Source organism: Rutilus rutilus, assembly GCF_951802725.1.
Source record: "Rutilus rutilus genome assembly, chromosome: 4".
NCBI classification, from domain to species: Eukaryota; Metazoa; Chordata; class Actinopteri; order Cypriniformes; family Leuciscidae; genus Rutilus; species Rutilus rutilus.
This window is the reverse complement of record NC_140212.1, coordinates 9,890,583-9,915,281: the sequence shown is the minus strand read 5'-3', so window position 1 is coordinate 9,915,281 and position 24,699 is coordinate 9,890,583. Positions and strand designations below refer to the sequence as shown.

At 36.7% G+C, this 24,699-nt stretch overlaps 1 protein-coding gene across 2 annotated transcripts in view; it reads left to right on the top strand.

Moving 5' to 3' along the window:
* btbd11a (BTB (POZ) domain containing 11a) overlaps nucleotides 1-24,699 on the top strand; it is a 123,816-nt gene that overhangs the window by 70,730 nt on the left and 28,387 nt on the right. For both annotated transcript variants that reach the window (XM_084406750.1, XM_084406749.1), the window contains exon 2: nucleotides 8,407-8,556. In XM_084406750.1, the coding sequence (XP_084262876.1) occupies nucleotides 8,407-8,556 (150 nt within the window). The remainder of the gene's footprint in view (nucleotides 1-8,406; nucleotides 8,557-24,699) is intronic.

Genomic DNA, 24,699 nt, shown 5'->3' with positions numbered 1-24,699 from the left:
TTTAATTTAGTTAGTGGAACAAAGCTACTCAGAACCCCTTTGAATTTTAGAACAATCTTATTGTTCTGTCAGATTTCAGTTTTATATATTCTGCAAAGTTTGATTGTCTGTTGTGGAATTAATCTGTATTCCTGATATTCGGTGACTCCATTAACAAAGTTCCCTAATACCTTATCACTTCAACAGCTGCAGGAAATCAAAACAAAGTGTTCAAGTGTGCACTCAGGAGGAGTAGTGTGTTTCTGTCACAGGAAAAGAATGGGACATATTGATTGTAGATCTAATCATTCAGTGAAGAGCTGAAAGGGGATTTCAGGCAATCTTGAATATACCACATTTGCTCATTCCTGCCAGAACAGCCGGTTACAGGCAAGCCAAGAAAAGGGAACAATCTGTTGTTGTGCAAAAACTGTGGAAAAACTGAATTGGCTGGAGTGTGCATATGCAAATCTAACGTATACCCTCCACCCCGTTTGTAAAAGAAAAACACAGTGCGGTCCAAAAGTATGAGACTGCATTAAAAGTCTGGCATTCAGAATTTAATTTTAAACTGATAATATGAAGGTTTTCACCTAATTAAAATAAAGAAAAATGATGAGGTCAAATGAAAAAGAGATATTTCAGAGTTTGCACAAAAAGTAGATTTGTGACTTTGATCATGTGAACTTCTTTGTACAGATGGTCAGATGTTCTTCCACTGAAGCTCCAGATGCTCTTTGGATAATTTCAAATCATGCTGGAGAACAAGTTCATCCGATTGTACACAAACTTGTGGAGTTCATGCAGCTCAAGTGCTGCTGTCAGTAATGCTAAAGAGATGCACATCAAATACTAAGACATTCATAATAATGTTTACTCAATTTAAAAGAGAAGCATTTTCACAGTGGTCTCACAGACTGTTTATTGTTCTCAATGCTGTAACCAGGGTTTGCGAATTAGTGCGGTATAGGGTGGGATTTTAAGAATTGTGCTATAATAACACCTACGAATGCAACTCATTATATAAACTTTAAAAGAGACAGACATATAGATGTTTGTGAAAGATGTTTTATTTAAGATGATGTTTTACACTTTACAGACATGTGCACTCTCTCTGTTCTGTCTGTTTCGGGGATGGACATTGTTAAATTAGTCCCTTTTTTTTGCATCACAATTTGTTAATACTTTACTATAGGCTAGGTAAGTTTGTTTATTATTCATGCAACGATACTTATCACTGTAATAGCTTTCATTAATAAGCATTGCTATATGGATGATAAGTAAAATTCTTGCTCTTATTAATGTTTTTAGCATGACTTAGTGAAAGGTTAATTACTAAACTGAATTAAATAACATAGCCTTCTTCATGGCCAATGTTTGTATATTTGGCATATTGCATTCTATAATCTACTTGCTCTACAGATCAGGGGTCCGTTTCCCAAATCCAACTATGGTCAAAAGTTTCGTCGTTACTAATAGAGTTCAATGGCCAATCGTGATCATCCTTTGGGAAATACACCCCTGTGTAGTAGTGTTATTATGCTACTGTTTTTGATAGTGTTGATTCAGCTATCATGATGATCATTACTGATTGTGGTATCCTGTCAGCAATAACTTGCCCATGCTGTCTAAGGGCCTGAGGGGAACAGATTTCAGCATTAGACTGGCATTTCAGTGTTTCTAGATATTGTTACGAAAAACAACACACACACACACACACACACACACACACACACACACACACACACACACACACACACACACACACACACACACACACACACACACACACACACACACACACACACACACACACACACACACACACACCCTTAAAAAAACAACAACCGGAAATAAGTTGTGTTTTGGAAATAACATAAAGATTTTGCTAACCCTAACCCGCAACTTCCCACTTCATTAACTTCCTAAAGTGTCGCATTAAGTGAAAAAATAAAATAAAATCCAAAGACGCTTATAATAACTGGATCTGGAGACTGCACCCTCACTCGCAAGCCCCGTTCACTCCTCCAGTATTCTCGCAGCGACATATCGCTCTCCACCATTTCACACATTATTGTACATGCAGACATTCATAGGAGGAGTTTTAAATGGCTAGTTCGTTTTTCAGAGAACTTCAAATTTTATTTTTGAGTATGAACAATTTACAGAGGTCTGGACCGCAATCTGGACCTTTGTACTCAAAGACATGTGAATAGTACAGGCTGAATGTCTTATCTATTTTGAGTATTTTCAGTCTAATGCAGCTTGAAACCAGCATCAACATATGGATAATCTATTTGGCATTCAACTAATATCATTTACCTGCACTTATATTGTTCATGTTGCTTCCATCTGGCTAGCACATTGTGTTCCTCTCTATTTCCTTATATAGAAAATGAATTGGCGCTTTAAGAAGTGACAGATGTAGCGGCAGAGGGGGATGATGTGATAGTCTGTCGAAGTTCTGGGTTTACGACCAATGTTGAGGCATCCAAGTCATTTTTGGATTTCACTTAAATGCCACTAAAACCTGCAGAGAATTATGGGCCCATAATCATGGCAGTAATATTGCACATAATGACTGGTCCCCAAAGGCATACGTCTTACAGTCATTTAATGAGATTTTAATGTCCATTAAAAGTATTCGCTCATTTACTGATTGATGCTGTAGTTTTATCAGCCAATTGTAATTATTTCTTAATGCAGATGTGCCTGCACAATTCATTGTATTTTAATGAAAGATGTGTGTTGTAATCTGAGGTTGCACTTTATTTAGATGGTCCTCTTTAGACATTCCACTAGTAACTTTGTAACAACACGTCAGCTAACTCTCATTAGAGTATTAGTAGACTGTCTGCTTAATATCTGCTAACACTTTATTTTGATGCTCCCCCATCAGACACTCTACTGACTATAAGTATCTTTGCAACTACGTCAACTTCTTCTACTAACCCAAACCACACCTAACCCTAACCTAACAGACTTCTAACAGTCTACTAGTCTACTAAAACACTAATGAGAGTTAACTGACATGTAGTTGCAAAGTTACGTAGTTACTGTAGTAGAATATCTAAAGTGGACCATCTAAATCAAGTTTAACCTATTCAGATTATCTAAATAGCTGCTGATAAGGGAAATATTTCTAAAAAGCTGTTGAGCATGTCCACCATTGTTGCACAGGAAAAACAATATAGTTCATTAAACATGTTGCATTGTGTGATATAATAGCAAGGAATATTGTCACAATGAAACTATCTCTGAACTACGAGCAATGTGATATTCAGGTCAGTGAACAGCTTATAGTCAGAGAAGGTTCTTTGGAAAAACTGAAGATTTGTCGTGTGCTCATACCTCATACATATTCTTTGCAAGTGTTTGTTTAGCCGAAAGTTTAATAAAAAGGATATACTCTGTCTTGGCTAACCGAGCACCATGGTTACTAGGACTTGTGCTGTAAAAACAAGGACGTGGCGATTCAGTCTTCAAATTACACCCAAATATCCATCAGCATGTATTCTAAAGACATTTTTTACAGCTCAATCTCTTCAGGTTGAGTATCAGTTTATGATCAGGTCACAAAATGTGTCTGAAAACAAGCCTGGCCTCTGACCTTATGCAGAGAGGAAGTTTTCAAACTTTCAAACTCTCTGCGTTTCCTTCATTTCCTCAGCTATGACTGAAGTGTCTAGCAGCATTTGTACTGTTTTATTTATGCCAGTCTATCTAAAACAAAGTTATTGCAAACTGTTCTCAAGTAGATGGTGTTCTTATGACTCAATGTCGTTCCCCCCATCCCCCACTTCACTGTACAAGTATGGAGAAACTTTCCTAGTTGTTGAAGAATCAGGTTTTTATAAATATCGTGCTAAGGAACATTTAGAGTAAAGTGTTTTGCCATCAGTTGGTCAAGGTCACAATCTTCGAGGGACTGGGGTCTCATTTTTCTCTTCCCACCCCCTTACCCTTTTAAGTCACCATATGAAGCGAAGAAAAACACATTGCTGAAAATAAAAATAACCGTTGCTTCCCTCTCAGCAGGGAATACAAGTGCTGGAGAGAGATAATATGGTTGATCCATGGTGGGGCTGCAAAGTTGGACTGACTAGAATGTTCTAACACGCTTTTTCGTGATTTGATCTGATTGTATGAATATTGCAGGGGAATCTTTTAGCGTCTGTAAGGTCATTGAAATGTTGATGTGCTGAGATTATAGAGGAGGAGAGTGAAGAGTTTCAAGACAGGGAATGTTGATTGGGCGGAGAGGTCATAAAATATTGAGGCTTGTTTTTTTCCCACTGGAGTGCATATTTTTGGCTGAAGTGAAAGAGTCATGAGAAGATTTCTAGCGATCAAAAACCTGTCTGTTTCTCCTCCCATATCATTCTGGGAATTGTGATGACAGCTCACATGCACTGCATGTTTTTCGGACTGAGTGCATGTTTTTTTTGTGTGTGTTTGTGCCTGAGGAAAAAAAATATATTTAAATATACTTTGATTTCAACACTTAATTTTTTTTTTTTTTTTTTAACTGTTATTACAGTTAATGTATTTCTAATTCACCTTCCCATATAAGTTAAAACTTATATATATATATATATTATTTAAAAGTAACATTAATTTAAGTTTGGTAAGAGTAACATTTTTTAATGCCTTGTAATTTATGGGCTCAAATTACATAATTATCCATGTGAAGCATCAATAACAATAGTTTCAATATTATTAAAAAAGTTTTTTTTTTTATATATTATATTTTAGATGATATATTACATATATTTAGATAATGTATTTTTAAAATAGTATATAAAATATAATTGAAATATAGTAAATAAATGTTGACCTTTTTTTTTTTTTGGTATGAGCAAAAGTGATTTATAGGCCAGAAGGACAGTCCCAGAATTCCCTGTGTGAACTATCACAATTGTTTAGATTTTATTTAAAATGAGACATTTTTAGTCCTATATTTGTTTTCAGTTACATACATTGAATTGTTTTATTTAGCTTTTTTTTTTTTTTTTTTGTCAGTTGTACCACCTGCTTTATTATCAGAACATTTTACAGTAAAAACTGATTTTAAAAGCTCAGTTAGGTTGATTGAGGTTTCAAAAAGAGCACGTATCACATATGTATCACGTAAGGTATGTCCTATAACGTATCTAACATATGTGTATGTTAGCATATATAACCCAGCTGTCACAGCTGTAAGGTATTTTTTAGTCAAAACCAGGTCAAGCATTCCCCTGTAACTTTGTGCCGGATCCTGTTTATGGACTACATCATCCTCTCTCACCCTTCGCTCAACTGTACAAAAACCTGCAGCAAAATGCTGCAACTACTGTAACTGGCATCATCACGCTGCCTTCTGCGATGTCATGCGGCTTCATTAGGGACCGTACACATGCAAACATTTGCTCCTCACGCAGTATTTCGGCACTCAACTTCATCAGACGAGACAATCAACCAAAACAAAGTGTTCCCTCGCTTGAACTCCCTTCAAAATTCCTTAAAAGCATCATGTCACCCATGAACAACATTGTGTCTCTTGACAAAGCATTCAGCTTGTCTCCCATCTGGCGAATATTGCACATCCTCCATTATGCATAAACTCACTAACCACAAAGAGATTTGCAGCAGCCAGAACTCCCAGTGCCAGGTCATTTTAATCATGGTGTTATGAAAACTTCATGAGTTTTTGTGTTTCTTTCCCTGTGTTGTTTTGTGCTAACGGCTTCATTCAGTATACAACAGGATACAGGATATTTACCCACCTCTGGGAGACTGACAACACAAATCCCTTCAGATGAAAGTCAAAAGTATAACCTGCTTAAAATAGCTTCCTGGAAGGCTGTTGCGTGCTTGTGTGCAGTGTTGGAGAATGTTACTTTTAAAAGTACCATGTTGAAATATTGTGTTACTTATTATACAAGTAATGTTACAGTATGTTATATTATTAAGGTTTATTGACATCCACATTAAAATACTTTACTCATTTGAAATCTGATTAATAACTAATATGATGTATTATTTCCAAAACTGTTTTTGTGTTTGTGTATGTATCTATTCGTTCGAACAGTTCGTTCTGGTACTCTTATGAGTGAGTCATTGAATCATTCGTTCAGTTTTATCATTCAAAAACATTGAGTCCTTTAGGAATGAATCAGAGGACTATCTTGATGAGTGGGTCATTGAATAACTTACTCAACCAAATCATTTAACAACACTGTTTCATTTAGGAACGAAACAAGTTTCTGTCTTAATGAGTCTTAATTATTTACTTAATCAAATAATTCAAAAAACTTTGATTCATTGAGGAATCAGTGAGTCATTGAGCCATTTACTCCAAAGGAACAAAGCAAACAGCTTTCATTTATGAGTCATTGAAATATCCATTCAAGAACACCACTCCTGACGTGGTTCTGCTGTGGTGGAGCAAATGTAGACATCGTAACTGACAATACTGTGTTTGAAATGTATGTTACTCAATATTAACTTATTGTTTATTGATCTGTTGTATAAAAGCAACATCATGAAAACAATATAGCTTAAAGGTGCCTTATGTAAAAATAAATAAATTCATACTCCACATTCCATACCAGATGGGGGCAGTATACCTCCAGAAAGTGAGTTGGTCTACTCTAGAGTATGAATATCTTCAAGCTACTCCCCTTCACCTTTACCAGTGAATATGTTCATATTCGTTTTCTTCATATTACATTTTTATTGTTAGTTTGAATTACATTAATTTGACAGACAGCATTCGCTGATGTTGACCAAGCTAGCGCCAACGTAACCAGAGCTTCCAACTATCACGCATTAACCGTGAGACACGCAAACACTTTTCACACGCTCTCACCCCACACATCAATTTTCTCACGCACAGAAAAATCGCGAAGCAAAGAGGACACGGATACCGACAGACTAGACAGAGCAGGTTAGTTATGATATTAAAAAAATCTCAGCTCTCAGATTCTGTCAATTTTATCACGCAATTCAAACAATAAATACCGTTTTGGCGCTTGTAAATGTTACACGACAGATCCCTAGCGCACGTAAACCGAACATCTCTACTTGCTAATAATAGTAAAAAAAAACACGAACACTGAAAGATACAGTAACGTTAGGCTACAACTTACCAAAATGTATTCCTCATACATAATATCGACCAATCAGTGTTTTTTATCAGCGTGAAGAGGTCAATAACACAGCTGGAGAACAATTCTGTCAGATTTACCTCAGGAAAGCCATTTAATATAACTTACATAATATAGGTCACGTAGTTGGCAAGAAAAAAAGAGCAATAGAGATTGTGCTATGTGTACTATATTACAATACTGTATTTATGAACGTTATATACGTTTATCGAACAGCCTTCGATACATTTCTATGTTATAACTTCCCGAAAATCTACACAAACATATAAAACAAACTTCTAACGAAATACTAACAGCATCTTACTTACCAATCCAAAAGAAATGTTGCAAGTTCGGAGTCAAACCTCATTTTTTTCATGTCCATTAGTTGTCTCCAGCGATGGAAAGCAGTGCCAATGTTTACTCTGGTTCTGTTCCTTTTTTATCAGATTTTATTTGAATGTAGTAGTGGGGCTGTAGGCTACTTTCCACACGATTAACATCAGGTTCAAGTACACCCACAAGCCGTGCGAGTTATTCGTGTATTGCATGGCTGGTGGTTATGTTGCCCGCATACCGCCTCCCATGGCCGAAACTGGTATTACGACACCTGTCGGGCCGTGGCTAGTAATGCTAATGCTAATTTAGGTTGATATCTCTGCAGCACTATAACTTGACATTTTTTTAATGACATCATCGCCCTTATTTCTTCTCATTCTTTTGATGCGTGAAGCTCATTTTTTGGATATTTTTACCTCAATTTTTACATAGGGCACCTTTAAATATACTGACACACTACAAGGCAAATGGCTATAGGGATGTCTCAAAACCAAATAGTTACAGATATCAGACGTTAATTAAAACCAGTTCAGAAACACAATATACTGTAGCCCCAATGTGTGAAGCCTTTAACTCAGACAGATAGCTGCTTATCTGTCTTTATTCATCTGTGGCTGAGCTCAATATCCCATCTGTAGTTGCCTATTCTCCAGTTCAAACAAAAGCCTTGGCTGCGGTGCTGTGCAGTAATTTGATTATGGTTATTGAATGAACATTAGACTACCAGGGCTCCAGCCAATACACGCTGCTGAACTCACCTGTGGGCGCATGGTTTGTTGCGATTTGAAAATGATCCAACACAAAAACAGCGGTTTTAATTGCTTCAGGGGTTGTTTGATTTGCCTCTCAGACAATGATAATGTCATAACACTTAGCTTTCAAAGTCTCTTGGTCCCATTGCAGATGTTTTTGTCTGGTTTTGGCTCGTTCAAATGTTTATTTATTTTTAATTGTCCCACAGGTGTACTGAGCCTGCCGGACAGTCTGAACCTGCACCGTGACCAGCAGCGAGCAGGGAAAACCGGAGAGAGCCATGCCTACAGCCAGGCTGAACTCCGCACCATTGAACAGTCCCTCCTGGCGACCCGCGTGGGGAGCATTGCAGAGCTCAGTGAGTACTCATGCCTTAAAAATGTGTGTTGATGTATTTTTATTGAAACTGGAAGTTTGGCGTTGGGGTCCTTTATGTTCACAAAGGCTGCAATTATTTGATCAAAAATACAGTAAAAACATTGACCAAGAAATATTGGGAAATATTGTTACAGTTTAAAATCACCATCCAAAATCATGAATTTTTTTAAAGTTAGACATCAACTTTCTTAGTATTCCTCAATTTATTCATTATCAACAATATAACAAAAAAAATTACAAAATAATGCGTTTCCATTTTTTTTTTTTAAGTATATAGGGTCACTAGCGACCCGAGGCATGTAATAGTGTAATATTTTTTTTCTGCACTACAGTAATTGAACCTCTGACTTACACAGTCCCCTCTCTGTGCTGATCTTGTAGATCGGTTGTTAGAATTTAACTTTCAATAAAAATACTAAGTGGTGGAGGAGCTTTTCCATTTAGGATCTTATTAACATCAAACAGTCGTCAGTGTATTTTGTCAGATTTTTCCAGCTAAGGATATCATATTTTCCCAAATTTCCCACAGTGATGGTAAGTATTGGATTTTATGTCTAGCACTTTGTAGGCCTGCTTATACAAGGAGAGAATGGGCTTCAAAGTTGTACCTTTAGCTAGAGACCAACTTGTCATCCAGTATGTTAAATGAGGGATAATCATTGAATTTAAATATCATTTTTAATCAGCTAAAAGTGAGCATTGAGTCAATGTTTAAATCCAGTCCAAATTTTTGTCCCGCGCCATGTGGATTTTAGCAACGACCCTGGTCAGATGTCCATTCTGTGTCAGGTCCCTGAGCTATTTGACATCTGGATAATCCACTGAATTAGTTATTTTTAGTCACTTGTGTGGGAGTATGAGGCCAGTGGTCAGCAACTGGAAGGCCCTACCCTAACTGAGCCGGGGTGTGTCTCTCTAGTGTCCACCGGATGGTCGTCAGACTGAATAACAGCTCTTTGTATGTTTGTCTTGGTGATGGTGGTTAGCCTGTGTGACAGTGGATTTCAGAGCTTGTCCGTACAGCAGGACTGCACCCACGGTCATTTTTTAATCATAGCAAACACACACAACACCCAAAAAGTTAAGATGCAGAGCACACACTATCATCTACACTGATTATGTCTCCTAAAGTGTGCCTGCTAAATGAAAACGTGTGACCCCAATGAGGAGGGGAAATTCGATGTGTGCAGAGGGACTTGAGTAAATTACAGAGAGCCGGTGACCCTTCTGTCATTCTAATCAACATTGCATTCTGCTTGGAAACAGACACATCAGATTTAGCAATGTGAAACAATAGAGCTAATAGAGATTGCTTGTTTTGTTTTGTTTATTCAATTCCTTTTGTTTGGGTCAGGCTCACAAAATCTATCAACAACATTTCTGTCATATTTAAAATGCAACTAAAAAAAAGAAATAATTCTTAAGTAGAGTTAAGCACAATTGTCTCCCCCAAGCAATCAAGCAATCAATCAATAACATTTTGTATGAATTATGCATTATATTTAAATATATTATGTAAATGATTTTATATATAATTTAGTAGTATTTATTATCATATTTAAAACTAAATTAAAGTCCTTTGAAATTTCCTTCATAAAATTGTGTGTATTAATTATATTTTATTATATTTCAATATAATATACATTTCTATTTGTGTAACTGCATGCATATTCTGATTAGAATTCAAAATCAATTGTTCTGCAGTTTTTTTTTTGTTTTTTTTTGTGGTGGTGGTGGTGCTCAATAGTCATTATTATTGAATACTAAATAGACCAAGATAGGCAAAACAAATTAGGTGGGTTATTTAAGATGCTGCAGGGTATTTGTGTTATTGCATGTATACGAAATATTAGCACAGATGTGAAGTTGCTTTCATAATGCAGCATTTGTTATGTAACCATGCAGAACATTAGCTATTTCACCAACAGATGAGGCATAATAATCAGACATAATTGACTTTTTCCTCCTTTACAACTTGTATGCATGTAGCACTTGTTTGGATTATACAGTAATTAATTAGTAATTAAGTAGTTTTTCTGCTGCTTTATTATTATTATTATAATACAGATAATATTTGAATCCTATCAGAAGAACTAGGGATCGCTATGGAGACGGCGGGTTAGCATACGAAGTAACAGACAGACACAAGATTAATTTAGAAATATAATTGTTTAAATTTAATTTGGACGAAAAGTAGAAAGTCAATAAAATAAAATAAATGACAGAAACACAATAAACAATAAAACTGACTGCAAATTTCCACCTCGAGTGCACTCTTGTCGGTGTTTTCACATATGTACCCACATAGTCAGTGCAACATTCAGGAAAAAATAAAATAAATGAACCAGACAGAATCACAAGAGTATAATCTCTCTCTCAAAGGGATTTCAAGTGTCTCTCATGAAAAGTTAAATGTCTCTCAATTTTGGGTGATAGTTGACCATACACCCTCAAGAAGGAAAAGAAAAAAGAAACAGTTCTTTACATCGAGTTTGTCGTTCAATGCGGTTTTCAGTGGAAACTCAAGGAAAGGATATCGGGCCTCCTCTCCACCACGCAATGTCTTCTTTTCTACAACTGGGTTGGCTCGCCATCAAACTCGCAGTCTACAGGATGTTACAGGAGGTCGTGCAGATCTTCACGAATCAAGAAGGAAGAAAGAAAAGAAAAAAAGAAAAACACAGGAGAGAAAAAAAACCTGGCCTGATCACAGACCAGAACATTCATTAAGTACATTTCAAAATAAGTTCCACATCTAAGATCCAGAATAACATCTAATACACAATTAAAATTTCTTCACGAACTAATATAATCACATTCGTTTACCTCTAAATCACTAGTTCTCTTTCATACAGACACGTAGCCAACAATGGTGACGCTGAACTCTGAAATGAACAAATAATAACCATGCGGTTCACTATGACCGCTCAAACTTAAGTAATTACATACTAGTACATACAAATATCTTTTTCTTCACAGAACTGCTTAACTAAGTTACCTTTATGATCGATTTTTTTCTTTTGCTCTCACTCGGGCGCACCTCGTGCGTGATCGTTAAATGGCGTCAGTGAACTGCAATGTACAATGACCATGCGGTTCACTTTAGACATTTGTTACCACTCGGATCAAAATACAATTTTTAAAGAAAATAATCAGTCCACAGCAACTAATTTAATGTTTAGTAGCAGTAATTCTATCCTATTATGAAGGATTCGTCTTTTATTTTCATTAATTATGTGATACTGACTCACCAATAATGATTTATTCCTCTATTCAGTCGGCTTCTTGTTCAGAATGCATCAATTTAACTATATCTCAACTTCTCAATACTTTTTTTTCAAAGATTTTTAACCTCAGATACATAAAATGGATCGCAACGATGGGATTGCGTCTGCTCTTCTCAATCAAGCTCGTCTCTTCTGTCATCGCGCATGCTCGTCGACACTCATGACGTTAATGACAAGAGAGCTCTCATTGGTTGATCGCTGAGAATTTATTTTAGAATATATTCACATATTTTTCTTAATATTCTTAATCTTAATAATCTCTTATCGACTTTTATTAAGGGAAAATCACATAACTAAATTGTGTAAATTAAATATTAACTTTATTTAACCTGTGTTACATGCACAATGCACAATAAACATCCATATATTGATTGTAAACCCTTCAAAGGCCACCTAATTGACCATTTACTAATTATGACATGTTTTCACACTGTATAACAAAATATAAAAGTCTGGATTATGCAATTGCTTTTCTGTTGATGAAAAGTTCTCATGCATATTCATTTCCCTTTGAATCATCTCAGTTTTGGCTATGCGAAATATCGTTTGTGTCTACTCTAATTATCTCACAATGTCCTTATCACAGACCTATAACTATCAGTATGGTGTATTGCATAACAGTACTTGTTAGAATGTGTCCAGCATTTTTATGAGCATCCTGGCGTCTTTCAGTGTGAAACCATACGCCACTGTGGTTAAATTAATTAGGAAACATAATACATTGTGGGCAGTTTACAATGAGGCCCAACCATTACAGACGTCACTATCCTGAAGGCTAGTTATGTTATGGTACATATGTTGATAAAAAGTTTGAAAAAGAACACAAAAAATGTTATAGTGTGTGTGTGTGTGTGTGTGTGTGTGTGTGTGTGTGTGTGTGTGTGTGTGTGTGTGTGTGTGTGTGTGTGTGTGTGTGTGTGTGTGTGTGTGTGTGTGTACAAAGAGAGTGTGAGCGCTACAATATCAGTGACACTCTAAGTAAACAAGCAAATACTTTTTTATAGTCAATGTCTCTAGAGTTCACTTTCGCCTTCGAGGCCCCTGGCAAAAATCATCCATGGTGTTTTACCATATTTATTTCTCTCCAAAAATGTTCAGGATTCTTTTCTGTTTATATTCCAGTGCAGGGAAATTGTGAGAAGAAGCTCCGTTTACAATATGGCCTTAATTCAGACACCTGTCTCTCCACATGCTCCAAGAATCCCCTTAAGAGTTCAGCCTGCACTTGCTTTCTCATTGGTTAACTAAATTATTCCCATCTAAAGTTCATTGCTGAAATCTAAAAATAAATTCAAGGGGCAGATATATTCATCCATCTGTCTGTCTGTCTCTCTGTCCGTCAGTCAGTCTGTCCATCCGTTTGTTTTTTTGTTCATTCATTCATTCATTCATTCTTACTTTGCTTATCTTTGAAAAATCCCCAATACATGCTCTTCTGGAATTAGAAAATCCAGAATGAGCTGCTGCTTTCAATATTTGGGCTGAAATAAAATGAACTAATTTATTAGTTTCCTTTATCAGAGGCGTTTAGATTATACATGGAAAATTAGCAATTAAGGGATATTAATCAAACCACAATCTTGACAAGGCAAAGAGAAAACCCCTCACTGCTCTTGGTAGGATAACTTATAGCTTTAATAAGTCTAAATTGATATAGTAACACAAAGTAAAAAAGAAAAAAGAAACTAGATGGCTAATTTTAATTACAGACCTGCTGCTCAGTCCGACTATTGTGTCTAATAGTCATGCATTGGAGACTTTTTCAAACCTTTTTTACCCATAATATTTTTCCTTCTGTGTAATTAAAAGAAAGATTCCACTGTTTTAAGATGTGAGCTTAATATGCAACACAAATTAAAAGTGGGTTTTGACTGATTTATCATCATGGAAATGAAATTGCATGACAAGTTTGTAAGGTTTTTCATACATTTCTAAATTATAGCTGTTATATACATGAAAAGTTTCCTTTTTTTCTAACTAACACTTAAATGTCACCAGCAGTTCTGATGATAATGACGTCCAGTGTCAGCGAGAGGATTCAAATCAGCTCCATTTTAAATGAAGATGGTCCAATCAAAACCTTTTTCCTCCATCCTCTGTGATGTTTCCTGGTGGGTCTGAGCCATCCGGAAACACACCAAGTGCCACTTCAGCATCAGAGCAGCTGTAAAATGCTTAGCAAGTTTAGGTAATTCACACTACAGTACACCAAGACGGCGACCAGTGGCAACAGACACATTTGTTGGGTTTTGTCGGATTAGTGTGTTAGGTTGGTGTTGGTCGTGCTTGTTTTCAACGGTATTTATATATTGTGTTCAATCGGTATTTGTCGGGGCATGGAATGTCTGAGAAGTGACGTACTGTAATCTGGTGATTATCAACATTAGGTCGGTGTCTGTCAGTGCAGAGCAACATTAGAGTAATTTTAAGTCATTTGAAAGTGAAAAAGGAAATTGAAAGAAGAAAGACATAGCGTGATTATTCAATTATGGACACATTTGACTACTTGAAATCGAGTGGAACTTAAGTGGGAGTGGAGTCCAACTTAATGGATGTATGTTTCATCTGTTAAATGTTAAAACATTTCTCCTGAAATAAAGTTCTTATATTTATATTTATATTTATACTTAAAACTGAGCAAACATATTGATGACTCATGCTACACTACACACATTTTTGTACAATTAAATGCTCTCTAGGATGAAAATGCCCCTCCCCTGAATACCATCTGCACCCAACTAGCAAGAAATAAATAATAGTTCATGGTTATCTAACTAAAATATATTAACTGTTTAAAAAAAAAGAAAACTGGTAATAAAATTATAATATCTTGCATTTTCATTTTGATTCCATTGCCAGCTATAAAAAATATAAATAATGAAAGCCTTTTTGCTCTCAGTTATTTTAAGAGACTGTTTTATAGTAGGCTACATCTATGCCAATGGCAGTTTGAACTCTATCAAATGGCACATATCCGCCAAGAAATGTAAGGATCATTTTACAGCTGATTGGTAGAAGATTTATTATTGCATTACAAAACTGTACTAGTAAAACTTTATGTTCTAAGACAACCCTCTCTTTTCAACTCTGATGCTGACCAGGGGTGCGTTTCCCGTACAACGCCGTAACTCGCTGGTTCACTACCATAGTACGATGCATCGTTGAAGAAATCAACTAGCCAGTCACGACTGTTTCCCGGAACCGTATTGTCGCAAATTGGTTGTTCAACCATGTTGGTTAATGATCTTTCTTGAACTTTCTTTTAAGAATCTGTTTGAGATCGAATTAATGCTAGATGTTTTGCTCTAAATTACGAACATGGCATCTGAGGACTATTTCAATATTTTCTCGGTTATTTTGCTTTATTTCCAGATTCAATCATAGGCTCGTTCTTACATGGTAGAGCACGTTCGCACATGCGCACTCTTCAAAAACGGTGCTTTAAATCTCTTGACAAACTAAAAGACGTAAATGACATTTGTATGTATTCTAAATAAAAGATAGAGATTGTAATGAATTGCTTATGTTGTTTGCAAGTCCATATGTCATGCAAACAAGAAACTATGCTTCTAACCACAGGTCAAAAGCTGTCGTTCCAACCACACAAATTTGCGATGCTGTTTGTGAATGTTCGTTGGAACGATGGTTTCGGGAAACACCAACTCGTTAAACTATGCTGATAACGACGGAACTTGCGACCATAGTTGGCTAACGATGCTTTTGGGAAACGCACCCCAGACAGACAAGGGCAAGTGAGTCATTTTCATAATTTCATTTCAACTCCTGACCTGCCACTCTTTCTGCAGGTTGCCCACTGCAGACAGACAATGTGCAGCAATCACCTTTCAATAACCATAATTAAAAGGGCATTGTACTTTAACAATGGTTTGAATAATTTATTCTAATTAGTTCACCTTATTAGCCTGCACCTTATATAGAGCATTGCTTGTGATGACATGCAAATGATTCAAGTGCATAAATCCACCGAGCTAAATGTAAACCTCCTAATAGTTAAAGTTTGACAACCCTCATGTTGTACAAGATAACTCAAACTCCGCCAATATGGCACATAATTGTGTTTGATTGTAGCGTAATTAACTTCGCTTACATAAAACTGCTGCTAATTTAGAATAATTGCATGTAATAGTGAAATGAATAAGTGTTAGGTTACTTAACACTTTTGGAACACATACTACATATAAAATTCCAATGCTAACACTTGTCCTAACCAGGTGTGACTTGTTAAAGCGAGTTTCTATCCTAATCAGACATATTTTGTTGAGCATTTTTCTACACTGGTCCAAAAGCAGTCACAGCCAAGCAGAAGATATTTGAAAAGTTTCTTCGCACAGCAGTTTGGTGTTCAGTGTGGACAGGCAAGCTTGTCGCTGGATCAGCATGTGTCAGCAGGGAAATCACATGCTTGAGTTTTATGCATACATTTTGATGACAACACGCAGTACAGTATTAAATATGCATTTACCATATGTCTGAATATCGATATTATAAATGTGCACTTGAGCTGTGCTTCTTTCTAGAAAATGAGGTGAGCGCCTTCAAGATTTAATGGAGGCAAAAAGTCTTGTGCTGTCTCAATGGAAAAATATCCCATGAGCTGTGCAGCAGATTGCATAGCAAGGTGCCGTTATTTCACGGTCAAAGGAAAACCCGGTAATTATACTGAGAGGGAGTAATTATAAAGGCTCCAGCACTATTTCCTGCTGCTTTCACTTTGGTAGTTAATACTGAGACACCTCCATTTGTCACGTTCGTGGAGACAATCTTTTATGCAGAAATCCCAAACTTGCCTGAGATCTAAGGGGAAGTTGTTGTCAATACGATGGCAATAGTTTTCAATACAGCAATTACATTATGTGTGTGGTTTAACTTTTACTGTACTTAAAGGCACAATATGTAACTTTTTTGCTTTAAAAATAGCAAAAATCACTATATCTATGTTATATATATATATTTTTTTTGTGTGTACTTACATTATCCCGACTGTTTCCAACAACTTTCAAACCAGGAGAAATTTGTAATTTAATTCGAAGACACGTCACGTTTCTTTATTTCCGTTTTGTCGCCGTCAATGGCGTCATATCCGCGTTGTCCCTGGTTTCCGCTCGTACTGCCATAGCAACCAGAGCCCTCTGATAGTAACCAAGACGACAGACGTGGACAACTGTGTAGTTCGCAATGTCTATTTGCACGCTGTTGTTGTTTCGTTCAAACATTATGGACCATGGCAAGCAGACTTTGGATAAAAAAGGAGAACTAAAACGAGAATCAATATCAGCGCTGTGTTTTCGAGATGCCGAGAGCTCCCATAGACAGTATATAAACGAGAGCTCCACGTCCGAGACTTCGACCGCTCCTACATGTACTTTATTAAACAGGTGAGCACATTTACATAAAACTAATCAATGTTATATAGTTCAACAATGATAAAATGTTAGAATATGATCTGTATGTTATTCTAATGTTGATCTAGCTCAGTGGTTCTCAATTCCAGTCCTCGGGACCCGCTGCTCTGCACATTTTGTATGTCTCCCTTATTTAACACACCTGAACCAGATCATCAGCTCATTAGGAGAGACTCAATGAACTGAACTGAGTGTGTCAGATAAGAGAGACATACAAAATGTGCAGAGCAAGGGGTTCCGAGGACTGGAATTGAGAACCACTGATCTAGCTTACTGCTAGTCTCATACAGACAAACTAACACATACATTTCAACACATTCAAATGCAGTTTAGTGTGATAGTGTAATGTTAGACCAAGTGAAACAGCGCTGCGTTACCTCACAAGTTTAATTTGTCTAATAAACTGACCTGTGAGTTGTAATTCTGCAAATGTCCATATTCCTTTTATATCCGCGGGACTCGCGTCGCGTGTGGAGCTGATAGCTGTCTCTAAGCAATCCCGAACTGCTTCATATCACAGTCATGATAAAAACATCGATGTATTCACTCATCCAAAAACATTATTAGATCGGTCGGCTTGACATTGACGACAAGATCCATAATTCTTAGCAAATGTTGCGTCATCAAACTACGCCTTTGTTATTGTAAGAGGTTAGCGACCCCTAGCAGCGAAAAAGATTACATACTGTACGTTTAATATACTTAAAAGAATAGTTCACTCAAAAATAATTTACTCACCATCATATTTTTTTTGAACTCATATGACTTCATTTCTGCTGTGGAATACAAAAGAAGACATTTACATGTATTCATTTAGCAGACGCTTTTTAGCATTTAACAGCGTGTAAATGAAGAGCTCCTCTGAGCATCTCATGGAGGTTTGTTGTATAAACTTTGCTAATGAGCATCCTCTTCAGACCAGACATATTAATACTTTAGTCTTGTCTCTCAGCACACAGCAGTGTTGATGAATACACATCTTCCATTATACCCCCCCCCCCCCCCCTCCCCCCCTCAGATCAGTTCAGGTTTTATGAGATGAGTTGCTTTAATATCCAACATCTCTACACTTTTCATCATAAAATGTGATTTTGGGGTGTAAAGGTAAGCCAGGCTGCCACTCAGTAATCCTGCTCTGGCTTCTCTGAAACCACTGCAAAGGTTTCCCTGTGGGAAATGTACCATCATATCTGCATAAAACATGAGAACAGCTTAGAAAGCAACACCCCTGGCAGATGGAATCAGGGCTTAGGGTTGATTTGGGTTAAACAAAATGTTTTACTTGAGTCCATGTTACACTTTGTGGTTACTGTATTTTGCATGCCTGGGTTTATGTGATTTAATGTAAATGATTAAAGATTATACAACAGTTTGTTCCGATCCACAAATTTAATATACAGTCCAATTGCGCTGGGACTTTTTACTGTTTGTGTCACTCTGCTTTTCTGTATTTGTGCCTTCCAGGCAGATTGTCAGTATGTGCATCTGTGCAATAGTTTTCAGTGACTCTTTCTGCAAGTTACATCGATTTGCCAGTTGGTAGTAGATGACTGTCATTAGTGAGTCAATAATTTATTCATGCAACAAACTTTTGAAATGTGTTCATTCAATAACGAATAGAACAAGTGCCCATCTTTATGAATAAATAATGAATCGTACTTATCATATTTGTTAAAAATGCGAATTCATTGAGAAGCGTAATTGAATCATTCATTTAATAAGCCATTCAATCATTCACTTAATTTGTTCTTTCAGTAACGAAACAAGTGACGTCTTTATGAATGAGTCATTGAATCGTTCACCTAATCAATTTGTCCAAAAAACGCGGATTCATTAAGAAACTAACACGTGCTAATCTTTATGAATGAGTCATTGAGAAACAAGTGATGAATGAGTCATCAAATCTTTCACTTAATAAGCCAAGCAATCATTCACTTAATAAATTATTAAGTGAATGATTGCAGCGAGTCTGCGTTCAAATATGTAAGTTATGAACCCTGATTCATTCAGGAATGAAACAAGTGACTGTCTTCATGAAAAAGTCATTGAATCAATCACCTTCAACAACGCGCAACAGTTCTGTTGTGACTTTGTTCTGAAAACGTTTTGTTTGTGGAGCAAAACTACATAAAGTAATTAATATATTGATTCATTCAGGAACAGCATAAATGACCGAGTTATTGTCACTGAAACAATTAGTTAGAAAACTCTGATTCATTCAGGAATGAAACAAGTGACTGTCTTCATGAATAAGTCATTGAATCAATCACCTTCAACAACGCGCAACAGTTCTGTTGTGACTTTGTTCTGAAAACGTTTTGTTTGTGGAGCAAAACTACATAAAGTAATTAATATATTGATTCATTCAGGAACAGCATAAATGACCGAGTTATTGTCACTGAAACAATTAGTTAGAAAACTCTGATTCATTCAGGAATGAAACAAGTGACTGTCTTCAAGAATAAGTCATTGAATCAATCACCTAAACAATTCTTCAACAACGCGCAACAGTTCTGTTGTGACTTTGTACGGAACTTTTTTTTTTTTGGTGGAGCAAAACTACATAAAGTAACTAATATTATGTCTAAACTGTAAGTTACTCAATAGTAACTTCTTGTTTATTGAATTGTTGTATAAAAGCAAAACCACACTCCTGATTCTAGTGTAAATGTGCACAGACGGAATGACACAAACAATTTGTTAAATTCAATTAAATTACAAGACTAGAACTGATTTATAACTGTCATTAGTATACAGTAACTGCACTAAGAGTGTGTAGTTATGGCCTCCCAAGGGTGGTTATTTGTTATGGATGTCATGTTGTAAATGTACCCATAGATGAGACACTCTGTGCTTCTGGCCTCTGGGTGATGGATGTTGTGAGTCGCCTTTGTTAATGGCGACAAGTCCTCAGCTAGATGAATCATGGCCCGCAGTGATAGTTTGCTTTTATAATTCCGGTCCACACTGCCACATAAGGTGGATGAGGCAATCATCATTCTCTGGAGGATTCAGTATGGCAGTCTCCAGAAAGCATATGCATACATAAACACGCTGCATAATTTTGTTTGTGTGCGTGTGGCTTTTAAATGAAGGCACCTATTTCAGTGACACATTTGCTGACTAGTCAGGCATAACAGTGATTCACCGGCCTTGATCTCTTTCAGATTGCCTCACTGATGGATAGACCATTGTTTACTTTGACCTTGAAACAAAATCAGAATCACTGATGGTGAGAGACCAATTTTTACCAATAAACAAAAACAAAATAGACTGAAAAAAGTAGAGAAATTTGCATAAAAAAAAAATGTGTTGCTTCCCATATAATTGTTCCAGTTAAAGCTAGGCTAACTCAAAAATTAGCATTTCAAACCCGTATGACTTTCTTTATTCTGTGGATCAAAAAAACACACAGAACCTGATGACGCCATTAGTGAGACAACAACAAACCGAAACTCCGGACGAGTCTTCTTGCATGTGTCCGTTTTTTAACACGTTTTGGCTGCCGTACAGTAGAACATGAATGACAATTGAGATCCTACATTGTGACATGGCTGACAGCAGGGATCATGTTCGTACAGTCTGACAAGCAACAGTCGTAAAGGACTATTAGAAACCATACAGTGTGCAGCCAGCATAAGACATGAGCAATCAATAATCAGGGATTTATTTTAATTATTTAAACATAGGCTATGTTCCTGTATGTATTTGTCATAAGGCCCTGGCGAGTTGTCTGGAAGGTGTCTCAATAAGGCTGAGGAGATTGTTTGACTCTGTAAATGCCATCAGTGAACACTCATGAAATAAACTTCAAAGGGGCCGTGCTTCTTTGACACTGAAAGGGCAGGAAAGGAGAAGGGGACACACTCAGTCTTTCAGCTTTGGCTTTGTCCTTTGGCGTCTCTTTGAAGCTTCAGTTTGTGGTTCATCATTATTAGATTCCATCCTACTTGAGATTCAAATCATTGAAGGTCACTTTCACTGATGGTTTCCTGTTCATATTGAATGGTAATGTGTTTACTAAACCCACTTTACTTCCAAAATGTGACATATTTCAATATTAAAACAGGATGTTCAATAATATAAGCCGGGACTTATAAATCTGTCAGAAATTGATTGGATCTTTAAACATGGTAGTTGAAAGGTAAGAGGGCTGGTGAATTGTCTTCTCCCTTAAGTAATTTGCATTGGGGACTGAAGGTAGATCTTCAGTGTTCATTTTGCACTCGCTTACCTTCAAAGAATCCATTTTTCAATATTATGCAAAACTATACAGCAAGAAATACAAAAGTGGAGTATTATAGCTCAATATCGCACTTGGCTGAGTGGATGGGCTCGCAGGGCATCTCTGCGGCATCATATTTGACGGGGGCGTGATCCGTTCCTCATAATTACACCTCCTACTTCAGCATCTGCTGAAAGGAGAAGAGAGAGGGAGTTCCTCCGAGTCATTCTTCATGATTAATGCAGGTGTGCCTGAGAGGCCTTTTGCGAACGACCAGAGAATAATTACTGCAAAGTATAAAGACCAGAACATGCCTCCGCTCTCTCCCCTCTTTTAACACCCTCCAAGATACACCAGCCGCCAAAGAGCTATTCAACTAGAGAAGGCCATGTAGAGGATCTATCATCTGGGCTGCCTGTTTCTCTGTAGCAAGAGAAGGTGGAAGTAAAGGGGAATTTGTGGATCTATAATTGGAGCAATTTCAAAGCTGAATCACACCCAAAAGGCTTGGGTTGAAAAAACAGGAGCCTCTGTTGGATCCTGGTAAAGAGAATGTACCTCATTCTCCTGGAACTTGTCTGACTTGCCTGGATATGTGTGCCAACTATGCCATCTATCAGCATGTGTTTTGGAGCCCGCTGTGTGTCGATTATTATAGCGTAAAGTAGATTTTAACATTTTCTGAAGACATTAGCTGCACCCGAATTCAAAGGCTGCATCCTTCGAAGGCAGATTGTGTCACAGCAGCGCGACGAAGGCTGTCCCAATTCAAAGGAATTCGAATTCGCGGCCTAGCCTACCCCAGAATTCATTGCGCGCTGGAGACGACAGGATTTTATTTTTTTAGAGAGAGAAATTGCCGCATTACACTTTTACGTAAATGCAAGTGTTGGGTTTCAACTTAAATATCTATGATACAAATGAAAAAAAAAAAATATATATATATATATATAAAGTGGTTCAAATGATGACTTGTATCTTACTAAGATGCGATTTTATATAGATTATGTATAAATCTATATAAATCTCAGTAATGGACCACAGTGAACATATTTAGAAAGGTTGTGAACCCTGTTTTGCCGTTGCTTTTTCTTTTCTTTTTTCTTCTACTTCTTTTTCTGGTTTTAGCTGTAGTTTTACTTTCATTTTGTCATTTTCATTTAGTTTAGTATTAGTTTCTTATAGTTTCAGTTTTTATTTCAGTTTTAGTATTCTTGTGCTGCTGAAGTTAGTGCATTCAGTGATATCATTTAAATATTTTTATTGAATAACTAAAAAATTTTAAATGTATTCATTATTCGTTTTTAACTTTGCAAGAAGTTTTAACGTTAATCCATTAACTAACAATAAGAAATATATTTGTACAGCATTTTTTTACCTTTATTAATGTCATGTTAATAAAAATGTTCACGGCCATGTTAGTTCACAGTGCATTAACTGCATAATATTATTAATCAGAAGCTAAAATAAATGTTTACTTTATTTTAGATAGTTTTGTAGTCATTAAATGTATTTTAGTTTGTTTAAATATTTTCAAATGAATTCGTTTTTTTTATTTCAGATAACTAAAGTGTTTTTACTTAGATTCTAAATTATATAGACTCGATAGGTTTATTATATAAACCTTTTTCTAAAAATGTTCCTCTCCATTATGTTGAATATAGTGCAGCCTTGTTGATTAGATTTAATCATGTTGTAAGTCTCTCCATGTTCCAGAGCCATTGGCCAACTGTTTCTTAGTATTTTGACAGAACGGTCATATTTTGTGCTGACGCCATATGTTGTCTTCTGCAGAAAGGTCAGCGGCTGTAAAGCTCAGAAGCGGTGAGAATGCGTGGTATGCAGAGGTCCTTTACACTCCTCTGGTCCGAAGCTCCTCACACACTCATGAGCTCCAGAGGTGATTCACAGGTCACACTTTAGCTGAGCCAAACTCTCACTGAGAGCAAGGGGGAAAAAAGTCAACAAAAATTTGTTTGCATCAAACAAAAATCCGCAGACCCCCTGTTGAGCAGCGTGTTACTTGCTATTTTCCATGAAACGTAATGATACAACATAATTAGTTATTTTTTAAATAGGACAACACAATAATGCAGTATTTTTCTAGAGATATGGTGTGCTCTTTGAATTACAAAGATTTGAATTCTGCCCTGGCTGCTTTTCCGCTGATGTTTGAGCTTCTCGTCTTCCTTGTGCAGCTCCAAGTCAGTGATAGTTTACCTTAAAGCAGCAGAAGCCAAAATAGAATCTGGTTCAGGCAGAATGTACAATGTTAACACTAACTCCCAGGGTGTACAGTGGTCACACTGGAATCAAATCCTTTGTCATTCTTGCTGAGAGAGTTGCTCCCTTTTGCACGGATCGGTGCTGAATAACAACAGCGGCTCGGCTGCATACTAGCTGCCACTTCACTCCTGCCTCACACACACACACCGGTACAATCTAGTGAAGGCAAGCTTCAAGTGAATGGTCCTTGGCAGAACTTGAAAGACATGTTTCAGACCATCTGGACAGGTGATGAAATGTGTGCTTCTTTTCATGAGCAGTGGAACATGGCAGTCTTCTGATCATGGTTTTTAGCAGTTTTTCATACAAGGCTTGAGAGAGTGATTTTATATTCAGTCACATCTTACTCTCAAACTGTGTACTTTCTTTCTTTCTTTCTTTTTATTTCGAACAACAAAAAAAGATACAAATAAAATAAAATATAAAAATACAATAAGGATCTTGCAACATACCAAAAGAAAAAAAAATCTATAAAGTATTATAACAATAATTACAATATGTTTGAAAAGGAGTGGGATGAAGCAGAAGCTTATTAAGAGTACAATAAGTATAAAAATAATTATGTTCTATTGTTACTTTTTTATGGACAGTAATGTGTTAAAGTTCGCATGAAACAATTTGTGACAAGTTTCTTCCCTATTGCGACGTATATCCGAGTGGAACAGCTTCTCGACCAAGAAAAAATGTGGAACAGGACTTGAATTTGTCCATCGGAGAGGAGAGGATCGGAGAGGAGAGGAGAGGAGAGGAGAGGAGAGGAGAGGAGAGGAGAGGAGAGGAGAGGAGAGGAGAGGAGAGGAGAGGAGAGGAGAGAGGAGGAGAGGAGAGAGGAGGAGAGGAGAGAGGAGGAGAGGAGAAGAGAAGCCGCTGCAAGCAGGAGGGGAAGTTATTTTGATTAAAGA